The sequence below is a fragment of the Pan troglodytes genome, chromosome 15, assembly GCF_028858775.2.
Source record: "Pan troglodytes isolate AG18354 chromosome 15, NHGRI_mPanTro3-v2.0_pri, whole genome shotgun sequence".
Taxonomy (NCBI): Eukaryota; Metazoa; Chordata; class Mammalia; order Primates; family Hominidae; genus Pan; species Pan troglodytes.
This window is the reverse complement of record NC_072413.2, coordinates 64,641,946-64,669,198: the sequence shown is the minus strand read 5'-3', so window position 1 is coordinate 64,669,198 and position 27,253 is coordinate 64,641,946. Positions and strand designations below refer to the sequence as shown.

The 27,253-nt window shown below is 35.8% G+C and overlaps 1 protein-coding gene across 24 annotated transcripts in view; it reads right to left on the bottom strand.

Moving 5' to 3' along the window:
• The window catches only part of GPHN (gephyrin), a 672,536-nt gene that overhangs the window by 489,820 nt on the left and 155,463 nt on the right, over positions 1-27,253 (bottom strand). For all 24 annotated transcript variants that reach the window (XR_010151161.1, XR_010151162.1, XM_063793562.1 and 21 more), the window contains exon 2: positions 9,822-9,900. Coding sequence is in view for 22 of the 24 variants with exons in the window: in XM_063793562.1 (XP_063649632.1) it covers positions 9,822-9,900 (79 nt within the window). In the remaining 2 variants the exon portion in view is untranslated. The remainder of the gene's footprint in view (positions 1-9,821; positions 9,901-27,253) is intronic.

Below are 27,253 nucleotides of genomic sequence, written 5' to 3'. Positions count from 1 at the left end.
CTTAATTTTAAATGAGGTTTAGGCCTTCAACACTAAATAAAAATCTTTGGGTTTTCACTGAAATACGTAAGTGAGTCAGCATATAGGAGTTCGAATAATACAGACCAAGGTTTACTGCTTTGCCACTCATTACAGTCAAATGTCACTGAACCACAGGGATACATTCTGAGAAATGCATCCTCAGGTTATTTCAACCTTATGTGACCTTCATAGAGTGTACTTATACAAACCGAGGGAGTGAGGCTGTGTCTCAAACAAACATAAAAACAAAAAACAACTAAAAAGAAACAAAGAAGGTCATTACATAATCATAAAGAGATTAATTCAGTAAAGGAGATAACAAATGTAAATATAATATGCACCCAACATTGGAGCAACCAGATATATGAAGCAAATATTGTTAGATTTAAAGGAAGGAATAAATTCTGATACAATAATAGATGGGGACTTCAACACTCCACTCTCAACATGTGACAGAGGTCATTGAATTTAAACTGTTCTTCAGACCAAATGAACCTAACAAACCTTTAGAGAAAATATCACCCAAATGCAGCAGAATACACATACTTTTCATCAGCACATGGAATATTCTCCAGAACAGACCACACATTAGGTCACAAAACAAGGCTCAACAAATCTAAAAGAACTGAAGTCATATTAAGTATCTTTTCTGGCAAAAATGAAATAAAACTAGAAATCAACAAAAGGAACTACTGAAACTATGAGAATATAGGGAAGTTGAAGAACATGTTCTACAATGAACGTGGGTCAATAAAAAAATTAAGAAAAAAATTTCAAATTTCTTGAAACAAATGAAAAGAGAAACACAACATACCAAAAAATATGAGATACATCACAAACTATAGCAAGAGAGAAGTTTATAGCAATAAACCTCAACATTAAGTAGAAAATTTTCAAATAGCCTAACAAGCTAACTTAAGGAACAAGAAAATCAAGAACAAACTGTAAGAATTAGTAGAAAAAATAAAAAATATCCAAGCTGAAATAAGTAAAATTGAGAAAAAAATACAACATATAAAAAAAGTCAAAAAGTTGGTTTTATGAAAAGATCAATAAAATTGCCAAACTACTAGCTAGACCAACGAAGACAAAAAGAGAAAAGACCCAAATAAACCAAGATAAAAAGAGAAAAGACTCAAATAAATAAAATCAGAAAGGAAAAATGAGACAAAAAATTGATACCACATAAATAAAAATCATTAAAGACTATTATGAACAACTATACGCCAACAAATTAGAAAACCTAGCAGAAATGGTCCTGGACACAAACAACCTACCACAACTGAGCCAAGAAGAAATGAAAAACCCCAACAAACCAATTGAAAATTAACGTGACTAAATTTGTAATTTTAAAAAAGCCTGGGACCCTATGGCTTCACTGTTGAATTCTATCAAACATTTAAAGCAGAATTAAAATCAATATTTCTAAAACTTCCAGAAAATTGAGAAGGAGGCAATTCTTCAAAACTCATTCTAAGAGGCCAGCATTACCCTGATACTAAAACTAGACCAAGGACTCAAATGCAAAAACTACAGACCAACATCCCTGATGAACATAGAAGCAAAAATTACCAACAACATACAAGCAAACAGAATCCAGCAGCATATTAAAAAGATAATTCACCATCATCAAGTAGGATTTATCCCAGGCATAAATGGGTGAGATAAATGGGATGGTTTAGCATATGCAAATCAATAAATATGACACATCACATCAATGGAATGAAGGACAAAAACAATATAATCATTTCAATAAACATAGAAAAAGCATGTAATAAAATTCAACATCCCTTCCTGATAAAAACTCTCACCAAGTTAGATACAGAAGGAATGTACTTCAACACAACAAAAGCCATATACAGTAAACCCACAGCCAACATCACACTGACTTGGGAAAAGTTAAAAGCTTTTCCTCTAAGTTCTGGAACAAAAAAAAGATGCTCACTTTTACCACTTTCTTTTTCTTTTTTTAAAAAATTATACTTTAAGTTCTAGGGTACATGTGCACAATATGCAGGTGTGTTACACAGGTATACATGTGCCATGTTGGTTTGCTGCACCCATCGACTTGTCATTTACATTAAGTATTTCTACTAATGCTATCCCTCCCCCAGCCCCCCACCCCCCAACAGGCCCCGGTATGTGATGTTCCACTCCCTGCGTCCATCTGTTCTCATTGTTAAACTCCCACTTATGAGTGAGAACATGCGGTGTTTGGTTTTCTGTCCTTGTGATATTTTGCTGATAATGATGGTTTCCAGCTTCATCCATGTCCCTGCAAAGGACTTTCACAACTTTCATTCAACACAGTACTGGAAGTCCTAGTCATAACAATTAGGCAAGAGAAAGAATTAAAGGGCATCCAAATTGGAAAGGACTATCGAAATTTGTTCCCGTTCATCTCCCATGTTGTAGACGACATATAGACAACAGTAAAGACTCCCCTCAAAGACTCTTAGAACTGATGAACAAGTTGAGTACTTTTGCAGGACAGAAAATCAAGGTAAAAAATAAGTACCATTTCTAAACATCAGCAATAAACTAGTGGAAAAAGAAACTGAAAAAGCAATCCATTTTATGGCAGCTACATACAAAAATAAAATTCAGTTAGACCCTTGAACAATACAGACTTGAACTGCATGGGTCTACTTACATGCATGCAGACTTTTTTCCATAAATGTTACACTTGAGTGTGCCTGCCTCTTCTACCTCCCTGACAACTCTTCTCTGTCTCTGCCACTCCTGAGACAGCAAAACCAACTCCTTTTCCTCTTCCTCCTCCTCCGCCTCCTCATCAGCCTATTCAATGTGAAGATGAAAAGCATAAAGACTTATATCTGGATCTACTTTGACTTAGTGAATAGTAAATATTTTTCTTTTTCTTAATTTTGTTATTCTTAATAATACTTTCTTTTCTCTAGTTTACTTTATTTCAAGAATACAGTATGTAATACGTATGTGAAATATGTGTTAGTCAACTGTTTATGTCATTGTTAAGGATTCCAGTCAACAGTAGCTTATTAGTTAGTAATTAAGTTTTTGGCAAGTCAAAAGTTACACCTAAATTTTCAACATCATGCAGGAGCAATACACCAAATACTCATACTGTTCAAGGATCAACTGTACCTAGAAATAAATTTAACCAAGAGGGTGAAAGATCTCTACACAAACAAACTAAAAAACTGATGAAAGAAATTGAAGAGGACACAAACAAATGGAAACACATCCTATGTTTATGAATTGAAAGAAATAATATTGGCCAGGCACAGTGGCTCATGCCTGTAATCCCAGCACTTTGGGAGGCCGAGGTGGGCGGATCACCTGAGGTCAGGAGTTAGAGACCAGCCTGAACAACATGGAGAAACCCTGTCTCTACTAAAAACACAAAATTAGCCGGGCATGGTGGCACATGCCTGTAATCCCAGCTACTCAAGAGGCTGAGGCAGGAGAACCGCTTGAACCCAGGAGGCGAGAGGTTGCGGTGAGCCGAGATTGAGCCATTGCACTCCAGACTGAGCAACAAGAGCGAAACTCCGTCTCAAAAAAAAAAAAAAAAAAAAACAAATAAAATAAAGAAAAAGAAGTAATATTGTAAAAATGAACATGCTACCAACAGTGATCTATAGATTCAATGCAATCTCTATCAAAATACCAATGACATTCATCACAAAAATAGAAAAAATAATCCTAAAATTGGTATGAAACCATAAAAGACCCTGAATAGCCAAAGCAATCCTGAGCAAAAAGAACAAAGCTGGGGTGGAGATTTCTGTACATGTCTATTAGGTCTTCTTGGTGCAGAGCTGAGTTCAATTCCTGGATATCTTTGTTAACTTTCTGTCTCGTTGATCTGTCCAATGTTGACAGTGGGGTATTAAAGTCTCCCATTATTATTGTGTGGGAGTCCAGCAGCACATCAAAAAGCTTATCCACCATGATCAAGTAGGCTTCATCCCTGGGTTACAAGGCTGGTTCAACATACGCAAATCAATAAACGTAATCCAGCATATAAACAGAACCAAAGACAAAAACCACATGATCATCTCAATAGATGCAGAAAAGGCCTTTGGCAAAATTCAACTGCCCCTCATGCTAAAAACTCTCAACAAATTAGGTATTGATGGGACGTATCTCAAAATAATAATAGCTATTTATGACAAACCCACAGCCAATATCATACTGAATGGGCAAAAACTGGAAGCATTCCCTTTAAAAACTGGCACAAGACAGGGATGCCCTCTCTCACCACTCCTATTCAACATAGTGTTGGAAGTTCTGGCCAGGGCAATCAGGCAGGAGGAAGAAATAAAGGGTATTCAATTAGGAAAAGAAGAAGTCAAATTGTCCCTGTTTGCACATGACATGATTGTGTATTTAGAAAACCCCACCGTCTCAGTCCAAAATCTCCTTAAGCTGGTAAGCAAATTCAGCAAAGTCTCAGGACATAAAATCAATGTGCAAAAATCACAAGCATTCTTATACACCAATAACAGACAAATAGAGAGCCAAATCATGAGTGAACTCCCATTCACAATTGCTCCAAAGAGAATAAAATACCTAGGAATCCAACTTACAAGGGATGTGAAGGACCTCTTCAAGGAGAACTACAAACCACTGCTCAACGAAATAAAAGAGAACATAAACAAATGGAAGAACATTTATTCCATGCTCATGGATAGGAAGAATCTATCATGAAAATGGCCATACTGCCCAAGGTAATTTATAGATTCAATGCCATCCCTATGAAGCTACCATGACTTTCTTCACAGAATTGGAAAAAACTACCTTAAACTTCATATGGAACCAAAAAAGAGCCCACATTGCCAAGTCAATCCTAAGCCAAAAGAACAAAGCTGGAGGCATCATGCTACCTGACTTCAAACTATACTACAAGGCTACAGTAACCAAAACAGCATGGTACTGGTACCAAAACAGAGATATAGACCACTGGAACAGAACAGAGCCCTCAGAAATAATGCCACACATCTACAACCATCTGATCTTTGACAAACCTGACAAAAACAAGCAATGGGGAAAGGATTCCCTATTTAATAAATGGTGCTGGGAAAACTGGCTAGCCAAATGTAGAAAGCTGAAACTGGATCCGTTCCTTACACCTTATACAAAAATTAATTCAAGATGGATTAAAGACTTACATGTTAGACCTAAAACCAGAAAAACCCTAGAAGAAAACCTACGCAATACCATTCAGGACATAGGCATGGGCAAGGACTTCATGTTTAAAACACCAAAAGCAATGGCAACAGAAGCCAAAATTGACAAATGGGATCTAATTAAACTAAAGAGCTTCTGCACAGCAAAAGAAACTACCATCAGAGTGAACAGGCAACCTACAGAATGGGAGAAAATTTTTGCAATCTACTCATCTGACAAAGGGCTAATATCCAGAATCTACAAAGAACTCAAACAAATTTACAAGAAAAAAACAACACCATCAAAAAGTGGGTGAAGGATATGAACAGACACTTCTCAGAAGAAGACATTTATGCAGCGAACAGATACATGAAAAAATGCTCATCATCACTGGCCATCAGAGAAATGCAAATCAAAACCACAATGAGATACTATCTCACACCAGTTAGAATGGCGATCATTAAAAAGTCAGGAAACAACAGGTGCTGAAGAGGACATGGAGAAATAGGAACACTTTTCAACTGTTGGTGGGACTGTAAACTAGTTCAACTGTTGTGGAAGACAGTGTGGCGATTCCTCAGGGATCTAGAACTAGAAATACCATGTGACCCAGCCATCCCATTACTGGGTATATACCCAAAGGATTATAAATCATGCTGCTATAAGGACACATGGCACACATATGTTTATTGCGGCACTATTCACAATAGCAAAGACTTGGAACCAACCCAAATGTCCATCAATGATAGACTGGATTAAGAAAATGTGGTACATATACACCATGGAATACTATGCAGCCATAAAAAAGGATGAGTTCACGTCCTTTGTAGGGACATGAATGAAGTTGGAAACCATCATTCTCAGCAAACCATCCCAAGTACAAAAAACCAAACACTGCATGTTCTCACTCATAGGTGGGAATTGAAGAATGAGAACACTTGGACACAGGAAGGGGAACATCACACACTGGGGCCTGTTGTTGGGTGGGGTGAGGGGGGAGGGACAGCATTAGGAGATATACCTAATGTAAATGACGAGTTAATGAGTGCAGCACACCAACATGGCACATGTACACATATGTAACAAATCTGCACTTTGTGCACATGCACCCTAGAACTTAAAATATAAGAAGAAAAAAAAAAAGAAAAGTTAGTAGCAAGACCAGAAAGTCTTGCTTAGAGATTCATAACTTTCTCAAATTTTTTTTCTCCCATGGCATCTCTCTGCCATGTTCACACAATAGCTCACTTGGTTCATTCAAGCCCAGTAACAAGTTTTACTACAATGGCAGTAAAATACTGGAGTATGTACTATACAGTTAAAGTAAATTACAGAGTACCTATCATTGTTCCATTAGCTTGACACAGATTCAGAGTATGAATTAGTCAGTTTAGGTTCTGCACTTTCAATCTCTGATGCAGTAAGCCCCTCATCTAGCTCTGCCTACTCTTGGTTTAAACATTGTTTCATATCATATATTCTTAATAAAACTCATTACAGTTTTATTTCTGTACTTTGTCCACAGAAATTCTGTATCTGCTCATTTATCCAATTAAGACATATAATACACTACTCTGAGTATCAATATTGACTAGATAAACCTGGGTTTTCCTTAGCCTAATTTTTCTTGCTCTATTATTCTGTCTTCCTTTCTAACAGTATTGAGGCTAAAATTCTTAATTCTTATTTACCATCAACTCCTTTCAGTATCAGCAGCTCAAATGGGTGAGTCATAATAAAAATCTGCCAGGCACATTAACATACATAGCATTCACTCAACACACATCTTATTCTAATAATTTTTATTTGGAACATGTATTAAAATGACATGTATACAATTTTAATAACCATCAGACTAGTCTGGAGTAGTTATCAAATGACAGTGATTTTTTGAGGAGGAGTTTTTTTTTTTTTTTTTTTTGAGACGGAGTCTCGCTCTGTCGCCCACGCTGGAGTGTGGTGGGGCGATCTCTGCTCACTGCAAGCTCTGCCTCTGGGTTCATGCCATTCTCCTGCCTTGGCCTCCTGAGTAGCTGGGACTACAGGTGCCCGCCACCACGCCTGGCTAATTTTTTGTATTTTTAGTGGAGATGGGGTTTCACCGTGTTAGCCAGGATGGTCTCGATCTCCTGACCTCATGATCCGCCCACCTCGGCCTCCCAAAGTGTTGGGATTACAGGCGTGAGCCACTGTGCCTGGCCGAAGAGATTTTTGTAAAAACACAAAAAAATATTTCTGATATACTTCCTATTCAATGTTGCACCATTAACAATTCAACTCCTTGTAGGACCATCTAGTATACCTGAATCAATGAAAAGTAGTGAACATTTATGCCAAGAGTCTGAGACAGAAAAGAGGCACCTAGCTTAAAAAAAAAAAATACTCACCTACAATGTACATACTAAATGAATACTGCAATCAGACAGGAACTCAGAATAAAATATTTCCCATCATAACAACACAAGAATATGAATATATATATATATATATATATATATATTTCCACATTGGGCATTTCTTTCTCTAAAATATTTTACCTAATGAGAAATATATCTTTAAAATATGAATTCAAGTCATCAATAGTATATCCTGACAGTTCTTAATAAAGAAAAAATTCCTTAGAAAGCCAAGCAGGCAGGAGCAAAAACAAACTCTTTCTCCATGAATGCTGACATTCTTACATTCTAGACTAATCCAAGAGGATAATGGCAGGTTAAGAGAATGATGCTATATTAAGATATTTCCGGCTGTTTTAAGACAGGTACACTGAGAATTATTTTGTCCTTCCAATGAAGTAGTCCGAGATGAATTTTTTTTTTTAGAATACTAAAATTAAATATAGAATTTAGTGGTAGGTTAAATGATGAATGTTATTCTACATTCCAGGAAGAAGCAACAAGTTTTTCCAAAACATGACAATTGATTATTATAATCCATTATTCAAGTGTAGTTCTTCAAATCTTTTATATAATTGGAGTTCATATGAGCAAATTTTTTTCAACATATTGTTGCATTAAACAGATATACATTCTTATTTTACTAAAACATATCTTACAAATAATACAATAATAATTTTTTTTTTTGAGATGGAGCCTCGCTCTGTCGCCCAGGCTGGAGTGCAGTGGCGCAATCTCAGCTCACTGCAACCTCCGCCACCCGGGTTCGAGAGATTCTCCTGCCTCAGCCTCCCAAGTAGCTGGGACTACAGGCACATGCCACCACGCCTAGCTAATTTTTGTATTTTTTGTAGGGACGGGGTTTCACCATGTTGGCCAGGATGGTCTTGATCTCCTGACCTTGTGATCCACCCACCTCAGCCTCCCAAAGTTCTGGGATTACAGGCATGAGCCACCACGCCTGGCCAGTAATTTATTTTATTCATTCAAATAAGCAAAGTCTTTTGAGGAAATTGTAAAGTTTCCACCCATATCCATAAGGATAGTAGAACTCAATGCAATTAAATGTTATTCACTAGGTATATTTACATCCTAACAGAATAATTACATTGTTGGTTAAATTTTCACAGGACTCAAAGGACAACTGTCAATCTTCATAGTAGGGATAAAAATCAAGGAGGAGGAATATTTGCAATCCTTTTGAGTTAGAAAAAGAAAGATTGAGAAAAGAAAAAAATGGAGAGAGGTAGACTTGGAAATGCATTCTGAACTCACGACATCATATATAAACTTCAATATTCAATACATTTTCAGCACTCTCATATTTTTTAACATGACTAGTCAATCATTAAAGAATCAATAATCTTCAAGTTCAAGATATTCTTGTGTTTATTCCTCACAAAATTCTCAATGACTTATTAGTGACTCCCGTGGGAGGGTATATTACATGTGATCTGGGAGATGAATTTCCTATTAGGACATATTTAATTGTACGCATTATATGTATCATTATAGAAGGCACCTGGCAGTATTCAATTTTCTTTACTCTGCTTCGCAGGCTTAACTAGTTTTAATTTTTTTTTTTTAATAAACAGTGATCTTATTGGGAAGGTATGTTCATAGATAGTATGCATATTTACCAGTAAATATAAAAGTGTAAAAAAAAATTTATGAAATAGAAAGTGACATTATTGTAGAGTATATGTATTAGAAAGATATGCCAATAAAGAATGGGACTGACTGATGAGCAAAAAAATTAAAAACTGAAATCTATCAAACTCTCCAAAATCCTTGTGCCATATGTAAAACATCAGAAATATATCTAACATATTCAAATGTATATTGTTATAACAAATAACTACTTTATATTTCTAATTATAATTACAAATAATTACTATAAACAATATATTCAAAAAACTTCAAATTGTTGTAAACAAATTCAATCTCTCTTTCCCAAGCAAATCAACTACTAATCATGTTTCTTGGCTAGTAGCTACTGCCACATTGGCAAGATATCATCAGCCATCAGCATTCCTCCTTGAAAATCAATCATTAATCATGACATCATTTCTTCTAAAATCTATTCTATTTCTGAACTGTTCTGTCAGACTTCAATATGTGTAAAACGCATTATTAGAAAAGAAAAAATTGTTGTACCTTAAATAAGTTTTCACATAAAACTCTTTTGAGAAAAGGAACACTAATAATAAAGTTTTAATTTATACTTAATACTGAAAGCACAATACTCACAAAGAAGGATCTTGTACGAGATCTTTGAGATTTATCCCACTGCGGTCTTCTGCAAGATTCCTGAAGCAACTATCACTCACTAAATAGGAATGGGGAAAAGAAAAAAAAATTAATTTTTGTCTACATTTCATTTAAGCTATTGCTGACCAAAAGACATTTTGAAATGAAAAATAGCTTTTTTTTTTTCATTTTTCCCCAAACATTACTATTGATTTATTTATAGGCCTGGTGAATTTAGCAACAAATATTAATATTCTAAACAAGCCAACATTTCAATAACAATCCACTACTTTAAGCACACAAACTCTATATAAATACATTACATAAAATAATAAACATGTCGGTCTAAATGTTGTTCTTACTGTTACAAGATTAATTTACTAGTACACAGTAGCAAGTCACTGCCCCCACAACAACTAGGAAAAAAAGAGACAAACTACAAAATCATATTTTTAAAAATATTGGCGAGCAAGGGAAATAGAAAGGAGAAACTAAATTTGCAGGATGATTAATATCTCTTAAGTCAGCTAATCCTGCTGATTATTTTAATTTCTGGAAGGATTTGCCATTTAGACAGACTAGCTAAGAAAGAAGGACACTACTAAGGAAAAGAAAAACCAGCACAGCTCTTGATAATTTGTAAGCTGACATGAAAAACTGGAATCTGATGAAGTCCAAAATTACAGACAGTTTTCTCCCTGAAAAATTTGCTGAGTGCCAGAATTACCTAAGAGGATTTGGGGCAGCAGTTGGGAGAACAGGCCATGGGGCAAATAATAATCCCTGTAATGTTGTGGTGATTAGAAGACAAAGTCACACTAGAACAGATGGAGCCTACCACTGTGAGGATAAAATTTTAATAGGTCTTCCCACAAGATATTTGCTCTCAACCAAAAGCATCCCCTTAGTGGGTGGGGAGCCAGAGGAAATGAGTAAAAGGAGCAGGACCAGAAAGGTAGAGTAAAATCTCCAACAATTTTACAGTATATAAATACAAAGTCAGCAGACAGAAGAGTCTGCAACACAACAGTTCTTGTCATTAGGACATTTAAAATCAAAGGCATTCTAAGTGTATCGAAAGCTGCCACCCAGACTTGATGCAGTAAGATTCATAATTGAGTTGAGGTGATTAGCACTTGATCTTATCTTTCTAATACAGAATTGAAGAAAAATAATATTTAGTTCAATTTCTGCTGCTCTATTATAAACAATATTTGGTATATGATGAAAATTACAAGGTATGGAAAGGGGCACAAAATGTGACTAACAATCAAGGGAAAAGAGAATAAATATAAACAGACCCAAAGATGATATAGAGTTAGAAGACAAGGACTTTAAAAAAGATCTTCAAAGTAGATGAAAAAAGGAAAACTTCAACAAAGAATGAAAATCTATTTTAAAAATTAAATAGTGATTTTATATCTGAAAAACACAGTATCTGCAATTAAGCAGTTGGTGGGTGGGTTTTATAACTGACTGAATACAGCAAAGCACAGATTAGTGAATTTGAATATAGGTCAGCAGGAAATATCCACACTGAAGCAGAGCGAGAAAGAAATGAAATGAACAGAGCATAAGAGATATGTGGGAATTAAACACTTCAACACAAATATAATTCCAGTTAGAATAAAGCAGACAGAAAGTGAGGAGAAACAATACTTTCAGAAGAAGTTAAAAATTGCTGAGACTAGCCCAAAACTGATACAATATATTAATGTTCTGACTTAAGAAGTATGGCAAACACCACACTGGCAAAGGTGAAAAAAACCACAACCAACACTCAAAATGCTGAAAATCAAAGATAACAAGAACACTTTAACAACAGTCAGAGGGAGAAAAAAGACATATCACTTTCAAAAGAAAAACAAGAATACTTAAAGCTGAATTTTTAACAGAAACTATCAAATCCAGAAGACAATGGGACAATATGTTTAAAATACTTGAGATAAATTCTGAATCCAAAAGTTTGTACCTTGATAAAATATCCATCTAAAAATGAAGGCACCCATGTGTGCCACCTGTGAACTCAAAGACTGGCTCAACCAGGGCCTGCTACAACTACGGTCAATGTGTAAACAGGGAGACTTCGGGCCTGAGGGCTGGCCCACCTAGTGCATACCACAAATGATGACCTCATGAACTCCAGTGGTAAGGCCACCATGTGCCTCCAATCACCACCCAGGAGCCCAAGAACAACCCACTGCTAACACTGCCAGTGCCTGTGCACAACCCTTAGGAGCCAAAGAACAAGCCCACCAAATATCCATGTCGCCAGGAAAGTCTTGTCTCTGACTCCATGAACAACCTCACCTGAACGCCCTAGGGAAACTGCAGACACTGTTAACATTATTTACAGCCAAAGTAACCATACAGAGACTACACTAATGCAACCACCTGAACCAAAGCCAAAACACTCTACCCAAATGACACTCTAGATATGTCTACAGAAAAAAGTTTACCTAAAAAAGCTAATCCAGAAAACTGAAAGACGAAATTGCTAACCATATACACAGTTATCAATGTAGGGATGCAAGACACATGAAAAAGGAAATATGACACTGCCATAGAAACACAATAATTCTCCAATAACAGAGCCCCAAAAGAAAATCTATGAAATACCTTAACAAATTTAAATAATAATCTTTTAAAACTTAGTAGATACAAAAGAACACAGATAGAAAATATACATAAATCAGAAAAAAAAACAACTGGTGATCTAAATGAGAAATTAAATAGAATGTCATAAAAAACAACTAAACAGAAATCCCGGAACTCAAGAATTCAATGATTAAAATTAAAAAAATACAATTGAAAGCTTCAACAATCGACTAGATCAAGCAGAAGATAATTTTAGCACTTGAAGATAGGTTTTTAAAAATAACCCAGAAAAAAGGAAAAAAAAATTTAAAAAAAGAATGAATAAACCTACATGACATGGGAAACCATCAAGTAAATAAATATTCACATTTTGTGAATTATAGAAGGAAATGAGTGTAGAAAAGGCATAGAAAACTTATTTGGTAAAATAATGGCTGACAACTTCCCAAATCTTCAGAGACAGACATCAAGATCTGGAAAGGTCAAATGTCCCCAAAATACTCAACCCAAAAATGTCATCTCTGAGACACATATCTCTCAAACTGCCAAGAGTCAAAGACAAAGAAATAATTCTAAAAACAGCAAAAGGCATCAAGTTACATATAAGGGAATCCCCTTCAGACTAACAGTAAATTTCTCAGCAGAACCATTATAAGCCAAGAGAGAAAAAAAATGGTTTAAGCAAAGTACTAAAACAAAAAATACCTACTGATTAATAATACTATACCCAACAAAGTTATCCTTCAAAAATGTGTGTCCAAATGGATCTAAAGATGGCTTACAGAACATATTTGGTCCAACTGCAGCTGTTGGACCAAATATGGCCTGTAAACCATTTTAGATCCATTTTTTGACATCAGCACATAGAACATTCTACAAGACAGACCACATGTTAGGCCACAAGACTGGCCTCAAGAAATTTTCAAAAATCAGTATTATATCAAGTGTCTTCTCAAACCATAATGGAGTAAAACTAGAAATTAGTAACAAGAGGAACTTTGGAAATTCTACAAATACATGAAAATCAAAAATTAATAAGATTAATCAAGAAAAAAAGAGAAAAGACCCTGAGAAACTTATGGTTCAATTAAGAAATTTAAAGACACCAAAAAAGTCTTGAAACAAATTAATATAGAAACAGCATACCAAAAACTTATAGTGTACTGAGAAACAGTACTAAAAAGGAAGTTTACAGCAATAAACACTTAAACCATTTGAACAATTTCACTTAATCAATCTGACAAAGCACCTCAAGAAACCAGAAAAGGAAGAACAAGCCAAACCTAAAATAAGAAGAAGGAAACATCAGAGCAGAAGTAAATAGAGACAAAAACCCACAAAGGATCACAAGAAACACTGGTTTTATCGAAAGATAACCTATATTTACAAACCAGTAGCTAGACTAATCAAGAAAAAAGGAAGACTCAAATAAGTAAAATCAGAAATAAAAAATGAGACATTACAACTGATACAACAGAAATACAAAGGACCACTAGAAATTATTATGAACAACTGCACACTAAGAAATTAGAAAACTTATATTAAATGGATACATTCCTGGACACATATAATCTCACAAATTAAATCAGGAAGAAATAGAAAACCTGAGCAGATCAATAATGAGTAACGAGATTAAACTGGCAATAAAAAAGTCTCCCAACAAAAAGCCCAGGACCAAAAAGCTTTAAAAGAAGAACATCTATTTTGCTGAAACTCTTTCAAAAAATTAAAAAGGTGGAAATTCTTCCTAATTCATTCTATGAGGTCAGTAGTACCCAGATACCAAAACTAAAGAAGGATGCAACAACAATCACAAAGAAAACTAGAGGTCAGTATCCATGATTAGCATAGATGCAAAAATCCTGAACAAAATACTAGGAAACTGAATCCAACGGCACATCAAAAAAAAAAAAAAATACACTACGATTGAGTGGAATTTATCCCAGGTATGCGAGGATGGTTCAACATATGAAAATCAATAGATGTGCTACATCACATCAACAGAATGATAGATGAAAAGCAAATCATATGATCATCTCAAATCCAAAGAAAGCATCTGATAAAATTCAACTCCCTTCATAATAAACACTCTAAAAAATTAAGTATAGAAAGATTATACCTAAACACAATAAAGTCCAAATATGAAAAACACTCAGCCAATATCACACTGAATGGAGAAAAGCTAAAAGCCTTTAAGAACTAGAACAAGAAAAGAATGTATACTTTTACAACTTGTATTTAAGATAGAACTGGAATTCCTTGTAAGAAAAATTAGGCCACAAAAGGAAATAAAGTTCATCTAAATTAGAAAGGAGAAAGGCAAGTTGTCCCTCTTTGCAGATGACATAATCTTACATATAAAAAATCCTAAAGACTCTTCAAAAAACTCTAGGAAGAAAAATAATAGAAACTGGGGATTCCAAAAGAGGGGAGGTTGGGGTTGAAAAATTACCTATTGGGTACAATATTCACTAGTCAGACGATGAGTAAACTAGAAACCCAAATCCCACCATTATGCTATATATATATATATGTGTGTAACAAACCTGCACATATCCCTCCTGAATCTATAAAAGGATAAAATATCTTTGAACTGCTAAACAAATTCAGTAAAGTTGCAGGATACAAAATCAACATGTAAGAATCAGTGATGTTTTTACAGAATAACCAACTAGCTGAAAAAAAAATCAGGAAAGCAAGCCCATTTGCAGTCAATACCTGCTAAAAAGAATAAAATATCTAAATGGTGTTGGAAAATTGGATATTTATATGCAGAAGAATGAAAGTTTATCCTTCTCACCACAAAAATCAACTCAAAATGGATTAAAGATTTAAACCTGTGACCTGAAATTACAAAATAACTACAAGAAAACATATAAGAAATGCTTCAGGACATCTGTCTAAGCAAAGATTTTAAAGATTTCAAAGGCACAGGCAATAAAAACAAAAATAGACAAATGGAACGATACCAAACTAAAAAGCTTCTGTAGAGCAAAAAAAGAAGATCAACAGAGTAAAGAAATATAGTCTGTTGAATGAAAGAAAATATTTGCAAATTATTTACCTGACAAGGGAATAATGTCCAGAATATATATGGAACTTACACAACCCATCAAAAAATCTCATTAAAAACTGGAAAAAGAGGCCGGGAGCGGTGGTTCACACCTGTCATCCCAGCACTTTGGGAGGCCGAGGCGGGCAGATCATGAGGTCAAGAGATCGAGACCATCATGGCCAACACGGGTGAAACCCCATCTCTACTAAAAATACAAAAATTAGCCGGGCGTGGTGGTACATGCCTATAGTCCCCAGCTACTCAGGAGGCTGAGGCAGGAGAATCGCTTGAATTCGGGAGGCAGAGGTTGCAGTGAGCCGAGATCGCGCCATTCGACTTCAGCATGGGCAACAAGCGTAAAACTCCGTCAAAAAAAAAAAAAAATCTGAATAGACATCTCAAAAGAAGACAAACAAATAGCCAACAAATATATGAATGAATGCTCAACATCCCTAGTCATCAGGGAAACATAAATCAAAACTGCAATGAGATATCATCTCACCCCAGTCAGAATGGCTATTATAAAAGACCAAAGATAACATTTGCTGGTGACGACGAAGAGAAACAGGAACTTATGCACTGTTTGTGGATATGTAAATTAGTACGGCCATTATGAAAAACAGTATGGAGGTTCCTCAAAAAGTAAAAATTTAATTACCATCTGATCCAGCAATCACAGGAATGGGCATTTATCAAAAAGCAAGGAAATCAATTATGTCAAAGGGATACTTACATTCCCATGTTTACTGAAGCATGATTCACAATATCCAAGATATGGAATCAAACTAAACATCCATCAACAGATGAATGGATAAAGAGAATGATGTGGCGTATATACATAATTGATTGCTATTCAGTCATAAAAAAGAGAGAGAGAATTAAATGCATTCATAGACAGCAATATGGATCACCCTGGAGGACATTATGTTATGTGAAATAAGTCAGAGAGATAAATACTGCATGTTCTCATGCATATGTAGTATCCATTAAAAACAAAAAAAGAGGTCATAGACGTAGAGAGTAGAATTGTGGTTGCTAGAGGCTTAGAAGGGGAGTGGGTAGGGAAGGGATGGGAAGAGGCTGGTTAATGAACACAAACTTAAAGGTAGATAATAGGAGTAAGGACCAGGCGCAGCGGCTCATGCCTGTAACCCAGCACTTTGGGAGGCTGAGGCGGGTGGATCACGAGATCAGGAGATCAATACCATCCTGGCTAACATGGTGAAACCCCGCCTCTACTAAAAATACAAAAAATTAGCCGGGAGTGGTGGTGGGCGTCTGTAGTCCCAGCTACTCGGGAGGCTGAGGCAGGAGAATGGCATGAACCCGGGAGGCAGAGGTTGCAGTGAGCCGAGATCGCACCACTGCACTCCAGCCTGGGGGACAGAGCGAGATTCCATCTCAAAAAAAAAAAAAGAAAAGAAAAATAGGAGTAAGCTCTAGTCTTTATAGCACTGTAGTATAAATATGGATGACTAGAATTTATTGTGTATTTTCAAAAAACTAGAAGAGAAGCTTTTGAATGTTCACAGTAAAAAGAATTGTTAAGTGTTTGAGATTATGGATATGCGAAATACCCTGATTTTATAATTACACATTGTGTAAATGTATTGAAATATCACTCTGTAGACTATAAATATGTACAATTACTACATGTCAGCTAAAAATAAAGGAAAAAATGTGAAGGTGAAATAAAGACTTTCTCGGGCAGTAAAAAAATTGGCTAATTTGCTGCCAGGAGCCCTGACATACAAGAAATGTTAAAAGAATTTCTTCAGAAAGAAGAAAAATGATTATCAGTCAGAAACTGAGGTCTTCTTAAATAAAGTGCGTTAGAGAAGAAATAAATGAAGGTAAAGTAAAAATTTTTCTTTTTCCTGATTTATCTAACATCATAGTTTGTTCAAAATAATAATAGCAACAATGTATATGATTATGTAGGCTTATATACACATGTATTCTTCTGCATGCTTTTATAAAGTTAAATGAATTCCAGTAAGCATACACTGCGTGGAAGAGAGGAATTAGGATTATTTTCTCACACTGCTTGTGAATATAGTGTTATTGGACTTGGTTTAGTTGAAACGTGTATTAAAAACTCTAGGATGACCATTAAAAAATAAAAACAGGCAGGGCGTGGTGGCTCACGCCTGTATTTCCGGCACTTTGGGAGGCCGAGGTGGGCGGATCATGAGGTCAGGAGATCAAGACCATCCTGGCTAACAGGGTGAAACCCCATCTCTACTAAAAATACAAAAAATTACCCGGGCGTGGTGGCACGCACTGGTAGTCCCAGCTACTAGGGAGGCTGAGGCAGGAGAATCGCTTGAACCCAGGAGGCGGAGGTTGCAGTGAGCAGAGATCGCGCCACTGTACTCCAGCCCGGGAGACAGAGCCAGACTCTGTCTCAAAAAAATAATAAAAATAAAAATTAAAAACAGAGGCATAACTGATAATGCTATGACAAAAGAGAAATTCAAATTACATAAAATGTTCAATTAGAAACCCAAAAGGTAGAAGAGTGGGAGACAAAACAAGAACAAAGACAACAAATAAAAAGGCAACAAATAAAAAAGTTTAAAATATGGTAGATATTAATTCACCTACATCAATAACGATGTTGAATGTCAATGGTCCGAATGCACCAATTAAAAAACAGAGATTGTCAGGGTAGATTAAAAAAATAAGGTCCAATTATACATTTTCTACCAAAAAATCCACTTCAAATTTAAAAATACTTACAGATAAAAGTGAAAGGATGGAGAAAGAAATGCCATGCTGACACTGATCAAAAGAAAGTGACAGTAGCTGTATTAATTTCAGACAGAGCAGATTTCAAAGCAAGAAAAGTTTTCAGGAATAAAGAGGGGCAATATATTATGATAAAGGGATGAATTTTCCAAGAATACATAACAGTCCTTAGCATATATACACCTAACAATGGAATATTAAAATACATGAGGCAAAAACTGATAGAAGTGCAAGGAGTAATAGATGAAACCCCTGTTATAGTTGGAGACTAACAATCCTCTATCATAAATGAACAAATCTCACAAGAAAAAAATCAATAAGGATATAGCTGAACTCAACAGCACTAATAATCAATTTGATATACTCTCATCTATTGATGACTTCATCCAATAAAAGCAGAATAGACACTCTTCTCAAACTAACATGGAACATTCACCAAACGGACCACATTCACATCTTACCACAAAATTATAGTGTTGGCTCTCAGACCATAATGGAATTAAACTAGAAATCAATAACAGGAGAATAAAAGAAGTATCCCCAAATACCTATAGATTAAACAAAACACTTCTAAAGAACATGTCAAAAATAAATCTCAAAATATATTTAGAAATATTTTTATTTAAATAATGATACCATAATTTATCAAAATGTAAGGGAGGCAGTAAAAGCAGTGTTTAGAGGGAAATTTCTAACATTGAATGCATACATTAGAAAAGAAGAAAGATTTAAAATTAATAATCTAAGCCTCCACCTTATCAAACTAGCTATATGACAGCAACTTAAATCCAAATTAAGCAGAAGCAAATAAATAACAAAAATTTGAGCAGAAATCAATGCAACTGAAAATGGGAAATCTAAAGAGAAAAATGAATGAAACCAAAAGGTGATTCTTTGATAAAATCAATACACCTCTCGCCAAGTTCACTGAAAGCACAAATCATGAATATCAGAAACAAAGAGGAAACATCACTGCAGATGTCATAGACATTAAAGGGATAATAAAGGAATATTATGAACAAGACATGAATCAAGAATCTGATAATCTTGATGGAATAAACCAATTCCTTAAAGACACCATCAAAGTTCACAAAAGAAGAAACAGTTTGAATCAATAATTAATAAAGCCTTTACATATACATTTAAAAATTCAAAAAGAGAAACTGATGTAAAGATTTCATGGTATTAATGTAATCAATCTAAAATTATAAGCCAAAACAATGATTATATGCAAAACTTATATTACGATAGTCATTTAACAACTGCAAACATTGTTTGAATTCTAAGTACTTTCAAGCTGTTTTATGCTGTTGAAAGTTAACACATTCTTTTTCTGACAAAAGTTAAAGAAGCAAAATCTCCTTTCCTGACAAACGGGCAGCAGATAAATTTTCAAATTACATTTCCAGCCAAATATTTTTGACCTCATGCAAACTGAAAGGAAATTTCCATAAGTCTATTTAACTCTACAACTGAGAACTTTCCACTTCTTATCTTCATTAAATGATTAATCTGTAATGCAATGACACGCTCAAAGGCACGAAAACCTAACAGAATTCTAAAAATGTATTCCAAATGATTAATATGCCAAGTTAAATCAAGATAATGGATCAAGATTAGTATGTGCCAATAACAATTTTCATGAAAAGACATTTGCAAGGATAAAATACTCCATAAAGATTAGCATTAACAGATGAACATGTGCAACTAATTTTGATGACAGGGAACACAAACTATAAACCCTACTAAACATAAACTCTAAACTGTTATTTCCACCATCTTTCATTCTTCATATTAGTAAACACAAATTATAAACATTGTACTCCATTACTATTAGTAAATTTTGATTTCATAAATCAAAAAAATCTGAGAAAATTTGTTTTCTTTCTTATAAGTACCTAGGTACAATTCTCAATTTTGCCTCTTGGCCCACAAAATCTAAAATATTTAACATAGGGCCTCTTTTTATTTATTTATTTATTTTTTGAGATGGAGTGTTGCTCTGTCGCCCAGGCTAGAACGCAGTGGTGCAATCTCGGCTCACTGCAACCTCCACCGCCTAGGCTCAAATGATCCTTCTCCCTCAGCTTCCCAAGCAGCTGGGACCACAGGCGTTCGCCACCATGCCCAGCTAAATTTTTTTGTATTTTTGTTAAGACTGGGTTTCGCTGTTGCTCAGGCTGGTTTGAACTTCTAAGCTCAAGCAATCCACCCACCTCGGCCTCCCAAAGTGCTGGGATTATAGACATGAGCCACTGTACCTGGCAGAAAACGTTTACTAACCACTTTTTGACAAGAACCAGTAAAATTACGAGGCATTATAGAGAGCCAGTTAATATTGTAATTTCTGATACATGCATGAATATAGCATATGCCTATGGCTTTCCAGAGAGGATGCAAATTGATTTATGATCTCCTCCACTGCTTTATATTTCTGGTGAAAGCATATTAAAACTCAAGTTCTACATGAAATCTTCCAAACATCTTCAACCAACCCCACAAAGATTCTCCTACCAATCCTAGCCAAAAGGGGTTCACTGGAGACCTACCAGGGAGCCAAAACTAACATGCCTACACAGCAGTAACATGGAAAACCTTCCGCCTTACCTACCAAGGAGGCCAAGTAAAAAACCCGACTCCCACCTCAACCTTGGAGCAAAGAGGTAGAGGGAATACTCTCAGATGAAGTGTCAGAATGAGACAGCTACACCAGATAATTTAAATAAAGACTACATTCTCATAAGACCCAAAATGTTCAGGTTTTATTAAAAAATAAGTTGTCATACAAAGAACCAGGAAGATCGCAAACTGAATGAAAAAAGGCTAATGACAGGTGCTAAGACTAAGGCAGCAGAGATGCTAGAGCTGCTTGAAAAAATTTTAGTCTTGTCATGATAAAAATTATTCAAAAAGGAATTATAAAAACACATGAAACAAATTTTATGAGCAAAAAGTCACAGCAAAGAAAAAGAATCTTAATCAAGAAGTAGAAGATACACAGGAAGACCAAATAGAAATTTTATACCTGAAAAACACAATAACTGAAATACAAAACTTAATGGATGTGCTCAATACTAGAATGAAAGAAACATGCGAAAACAATCAGCAAGCTAGGAGATAACACACTAAAAGTCATCCAATCTGGAAAAGAAGAAAACGGTTTGGAAAAAAAAATAAAGTCCCCAAGAATTGTCAAACAATAACAAAAGAACTAAAGTTAATATCATCTGAGTGTCAAAGAAGAGGGATAAAAGGATAGGATACATTAAAAAAAAAATAACAACTCAATATAGAGATTCAAGAGTTTAAAAAACCTGAAAGAGGGTACAGTTAATGAAATCCACACCAAGATTTATGATGGCCAAATATTCGAAAACTAAAGACAAAGGAAATATCTTTTTTTTTTTTTGAGACAGAGTTTCACTCTTGTTGCCCAGACTGGAGTGCAATGGCGCGATCTCGGCTCACCACAACCTCCGCCTCCTGGGTTCAAGCAATTCTCCCGCCTCAGCCTCCTGAGTAGCTGGGATTACAGGCATGCGCCACCACGCCCAGCTAATTTTTGTGGTTTTAGTAGAGATGGGGTTTCTCCATGTTGGCCAGGCTGGCCTCGAACTCCCGACCTCAGCTGATCCACCCGTCTTGGCCTTCCAAAGTGCTGGGATTACAGGCGTGAGCCACCATGCCCGGCTGGAAATACCTTAAAAACAGCAGGAAAGGACCGGCCTAGCTAACATAGCCAAACCCTGCCTGTAATCCCTGCTACTCAGGAGGCTGAGGTAGGAGAATTGCTTGAACCTGGGAGGCAGAGGTTGCAGGGAGCCGAGATAACGCCATTGTACTCCAGCCTGGGCGACAGTGCGACACTCTGTCTCAAAAAAAGAAAAAAAAAAAAAAACAGCAGGAAACTGGGAAAGGTAATACAAATGACAATCAATTTCTTACCAGAAACCAGAAAGGCTAGAAGGAAGCACTTTTTCTTTTTTAAGTTCACGGGTACAAGTGCAGGATGTGAAGGTTTGTTACACAGGTAAACGTGTGTCATGGGGGTTTGTTGTAACAATTATTTCATTACCCAGGTATTAAGCCTAGTATCCACTAGTTATTTTTCCTGATACTGTCCCTCCTCCCACCTTCTACCCTCAAGTAGGCCCTGGTGTGTGTTCTTCCTCTATATGTGTCCATGTGTTCTCACCATTCAGTTCCCATTCCTAAGTAAGAACATGTAATATTTGGTTTTCTGCTCCTGTGTTACTTTGTTAAGGATAATGACTTCCAGCTCCATCCATGTCCCTGCAAAGGACATATCTTCATTCTCTTTTGTGGCTGCCTTATATTCCATGGTGTATGTGTACCACATTTCTTTATCCAGTCTATCATTGATGGGCACTTGGGTTGATTCCATATGTTTGCTATTGTCACAAGTACTGCAATGAACATATGGGTGCATGTGTCTTTATAACAGAGCAACTTATATTCCTTTGGGTATATACCCAGTAATGGGATTGCTGGGTCAAATGCTATTTCTGATTTTAGGTCTTTGAGGAATTGCCACACTGTCTTCCACAATGGCTGAACTAATTTACACTCCTACCAAGAGTGTATAAGCCTTCCTTTTATCCACAACCTCACAAGCGTCTTGTTATTTTTCAGCTCTTTAATAATAGCCATTCTGACTGGTAGGATATGATATCTCACTGTGGTTTTGATTTGCATTTCTCTAATGATCAGTGATGTTGAGCTTTTCTAAATACGTTTGTTGGCTGTATGTACATCTTCTTTTGAGAAGTATCCACGTCCTTTGCACATGTCTTAATGGGGTGGTTTTTCTTCTAAACGTATTTAAGTTCCTTATAGATGCTAGATATTAGACCTTTGTCAGATGCATAGTTTGCAAAAATTTTCTGCCATTGTGTAGGTTGTCTATTTACTCTGTTGATAGTTTCTTTAGCTGTGCAGAAGCTTAGATCCCATTTGTCAATTTTTGGTTTGACTGTAATTGCTTTCGACACCTTTGTCATGAAATCTTTGCCAGTACCTATGTCCTGAATGTAGTTGCCTAGGCTGTCTTCCAGGGTTTTTATAGTTTTGGGTTTTACACTTAAGTCTTTAATCCACCTTGAATTAATTCTTGTGTATGGTGTCAGGAAGGGTCTAGTTTCAATTTTCGACCTATGGCTAGCCAGTTATCCCAGCACCATTTATTGAATAGGGAATCCTTTCCCCATTGCTTGTTTTTGTCAGGTTTCTTCAAGATCAGATAGTTGTACATGTGCGGTCTTATTTTTGGATTCTCTATTCTGTTCCTTTGGTTATGTGTCTATTCTTGTACCACTACCATGCTATTTTGGTCACTGTAGCCCCATAGTATAGTTTGAAGTTGGGTAGTGTGATGCCTCCAGCTTTGTTTATTAGGCTTACGATTGCTTGGGCTATTCAGGCTCTCTTTTGGTTCAGTACAAATTTTAAAATAGTTTTCTCTAGTTCTGTGAATGGTAGTTTACAGAACTAGATGTCAATGGTAGTTTAATCAGAATAGCAATGAATTTATAAATTGCTTTGGGCATTTTGGCCATTTTACCAATACTGATTCTTCCTATCCATGAGCATGGAATGTTTCTCCATTTCTTTGTGTAATTTCTGATTTGTTTGAGCAGTGATTTATAGTTCTCCTTGTAGAGATCTTTCACTTTGTTGTTAGCTATATTCCTAGGTATTTTATTCTTTTTGTGGCAACTGAAAAGGTGAGTACGTTCATGTTCTGGCTCTCACTTGTACTGTTGTTCATGTATAGGAATGCTAGTGATTTTTACACATTAATTGTGTATCCTGAGACTTTGCTAAAGTTGCTTATTAGCTTAAGAAGCTTTTGGGCTGAGACGACTGGAGTTTTCTAGATACAGAATCATGTCATCTGGAAACAGGGATAGGTTGACTTCCTCTCTTCTTATTTGAATGCCCTTTATTTCATTCTTTTGCCTGATTGCTCTGGCCAGAAATTCCAATACTATGTTGAACAGGAGTGGTGAGAGAGGGCGTCCTTGTCTTGTGCCGGTTTTCAAGGAGAATGCTTCCAGCTTTTACCCATTCAGTATGATGTTGGCTGTGAGTTTGTCTTCTATGGCTCTTATTAGTTTCAGGTATATTCATTTCTTCAATATCTAGTTTGGTCAGAGTTTTTCAAGTAAAGGGATGTTGAATTTTATCAAAAATCTTTTCTGAATCTCTTGAGATAATCAAGTGGTTTTGGTCTTTAGTTCTGTTTATGTGATAAATCACATTTATTGATTTGCAATGATGAACCAAGTTTGCATCCCAGGGATAAAGCCTATTTAACTCTGGTGGACAAGCTTTTTTTTTTTATTAAAAAATGTTTTTATTTAATCCAATACAGTAGGTTCATAATGTTATCATTTCAAAATGTAAACCATATAAAATTATTAATAAGATATTGTGCATTCTTTTCTTTTTTTGGGTGGTTGGAAGATTCAATATTTTTAAATATTTTATATATATATATTTTTTATTATACTTTAAGTTCTAGGGTACATGTGCACAATGTGCAGGTTTGTTACATATGTATACGTGTGCCATGTTGGTGTGCTGCACCCATTAACTCGTCATTTACATTAGGTATATCTCCTAATGCTATCCCTCCCCCCTCCCCCTACCCCACGACAGGCCCCAGTGTGTGATGTCCCCCTTCCTGTGTTCAAGTGTTGTTATTGTTCAATTCCCACCTATGAGTGAGAACATGTGGTGTTTGGTTTTTTGTCCTTGCGATAGTTTGCTGAGAATGATGGTTTCCAGCTTCATCCATGCCCCTACAAAGGACGTGAACTCATCCTTTTTTATGGCTGCATAGTATTCCATGATGTACATGTGCCACATTTTCTCAATCCAGTCTATCACTGATGGACATTTGGGTTGGTTCCAAGTCTTTACTATTGTGAATAGTGCCACAATAAACATATGTGTGCCATGTGTCTTTATAGCAGCATGATTTATAATCCTTTGGGTATATACCCAGTAATGGGATGGCTGGGTCACATGGTATTTCTAGTTCTAGATCCCTGAGGAATTGCCACACTGTCTTCCACAATGGTTGAACTAGTCTACAGTCCCACAAACAGTGTAAAAGTGTTCCTATTTCTCCACATCCTCTCCAGCACCTGTTGTTTCCTGACTCTTTAATGATCGCCATTCTAACTGGTGTGAGATGGTATCTCATTGTGGTTTTGATTTGCATTTCTCTGATGGCCAGTGATGATGAGCATTTTTTCATGTGTCTGTTGGCTGCATAAATGTCTTCTTTTGAGAAGTGTCTGTTCATATCCTTTGCCCACTTGTTGATGGTGTTGTTTTTTTCTTGTAAATTTGTTTGAGTTCTTTGTAGATTCTGGATATTAGCCCTTTGTCAGATGAGTAGATTGCAAAAATTTTCTCCCATTCTGTAGGTTGCCTGTTCACTCAGTTTTTTGAGATAAAGCTCGATTTATCTTTTTGGATAAGCTGGATTCAGTTTGCTAGAATTTTGCAGAGGATTTTTGCATCAGTATTCATCAAGGATATTGGCCTGAAGTTTTCTTTTGTTTTGTATCTCTGCAAAGTTTTGGTGTCAGGATGATGTTAGCCTCATAGAATGAGTTAGGGAGGAGTTCCTCCTCTTCAACTTGTTGGAATAGTTTCAGTAGGAATGGTACCAGCTCTTCTTTGTACATTTGGTAGAATTCAGCTGTGAAGCCGTCTGGTCCTGGGCTTTTTTTTTTTTTTTTTTTTTGGTTGGTAGGCTATTTATTGCTGCCTCAATTTCAGAACTTGTTATTGGTCTGTTCAGGGATTCAATTTCTTCCTGGTTCACTTTTGGTAGGGTGTATATGTCCAGGAATTTATCCATTTATTCTAGATTTTCTAGTTGATATAGATAGAGGTGTTTATAATATTCTCTGATGGTTGCTTGTATTCCTGTGGGGACAATCGTAATATCCACCTTATCATTTCTGATTGTGTTTATTTGATTCTCTCTTCACTAGTCTATCTAGTGGCCTATTTTATTAATCTTTTCAAAAAAACAACTCCTGGATTTACTGATGTTTTTAATGGCTTTTCTTGTCTCTACCTCCTTCAGTTCAGCTCTGATTCTGGTTATTTCTTGTCTTCTAGCTTTGGGATTTGTTTGATTTTGATTTTCTAGTTCTTTTCATTGTGACATTAGGTTGTTAACTTGAGATCTTGCTAGCTTTCTGATGTGGGCATTTACTGCTATAGATTTCCTTCTTAACACTACTTTAGCTGTGTCCCTGAGAATCTGGTACATTGTATCTTTGTCCTTATTAGTTTGAAAGAACTTGATTTCCATCTTAATTTCATTATTTACCCAAAAGTCATTCAGGGGCAGGTTATTTGATTTTCATGCAATCGTGTGGTTTTGAGTGAATTTCTTCAGACTTTAGTTCTAATTTGATTGTGCTCTGGTCCAAGAGACTGTTGGTTATGATTTCTTTTGTATTTGCTGAGCTGAGCAGTGTTTTACTTCCGATTATGTGATCTTTTTTAGAGTAAGTGCCACATGGTGATGAGAAGAATGTATAGTCTGTTGTTTTTGAGTGGAGAGTTCTGTAGATATATATCAGGTCCATTTAATCCAGATCTGAGTTCAGATCCTGAATATCTTTGTTAATTTTCTGTCTCAGTCTGTCTAATATTGTCCGTGCGGTGTTAAAGTCTCCCACTATTATTGTGTGGGAGTCTAAGTCTCTTTGAAGGTCTCTAATAACTTGGTTTATGAATCTGGGTGCTCCAGTGTTGGGTGCATATATATTTAGGATAGCTAGTTCTTCTTGTTGAATTGAACCCTTTACCATTATGTAATGCCCTTCTTCTTTGTCTTTATTGATCTTTGTTGGTTAAAGTCTGTTTTGTCAGAAACCAGGATTGCAACCCCTGCTTTTTTCTGTTTTCCATTTGCTTTGTAAATTTTCCTCCATCCTTTTTTGAGCCTATGTGTGTCATTCCATGTGAGATGGGT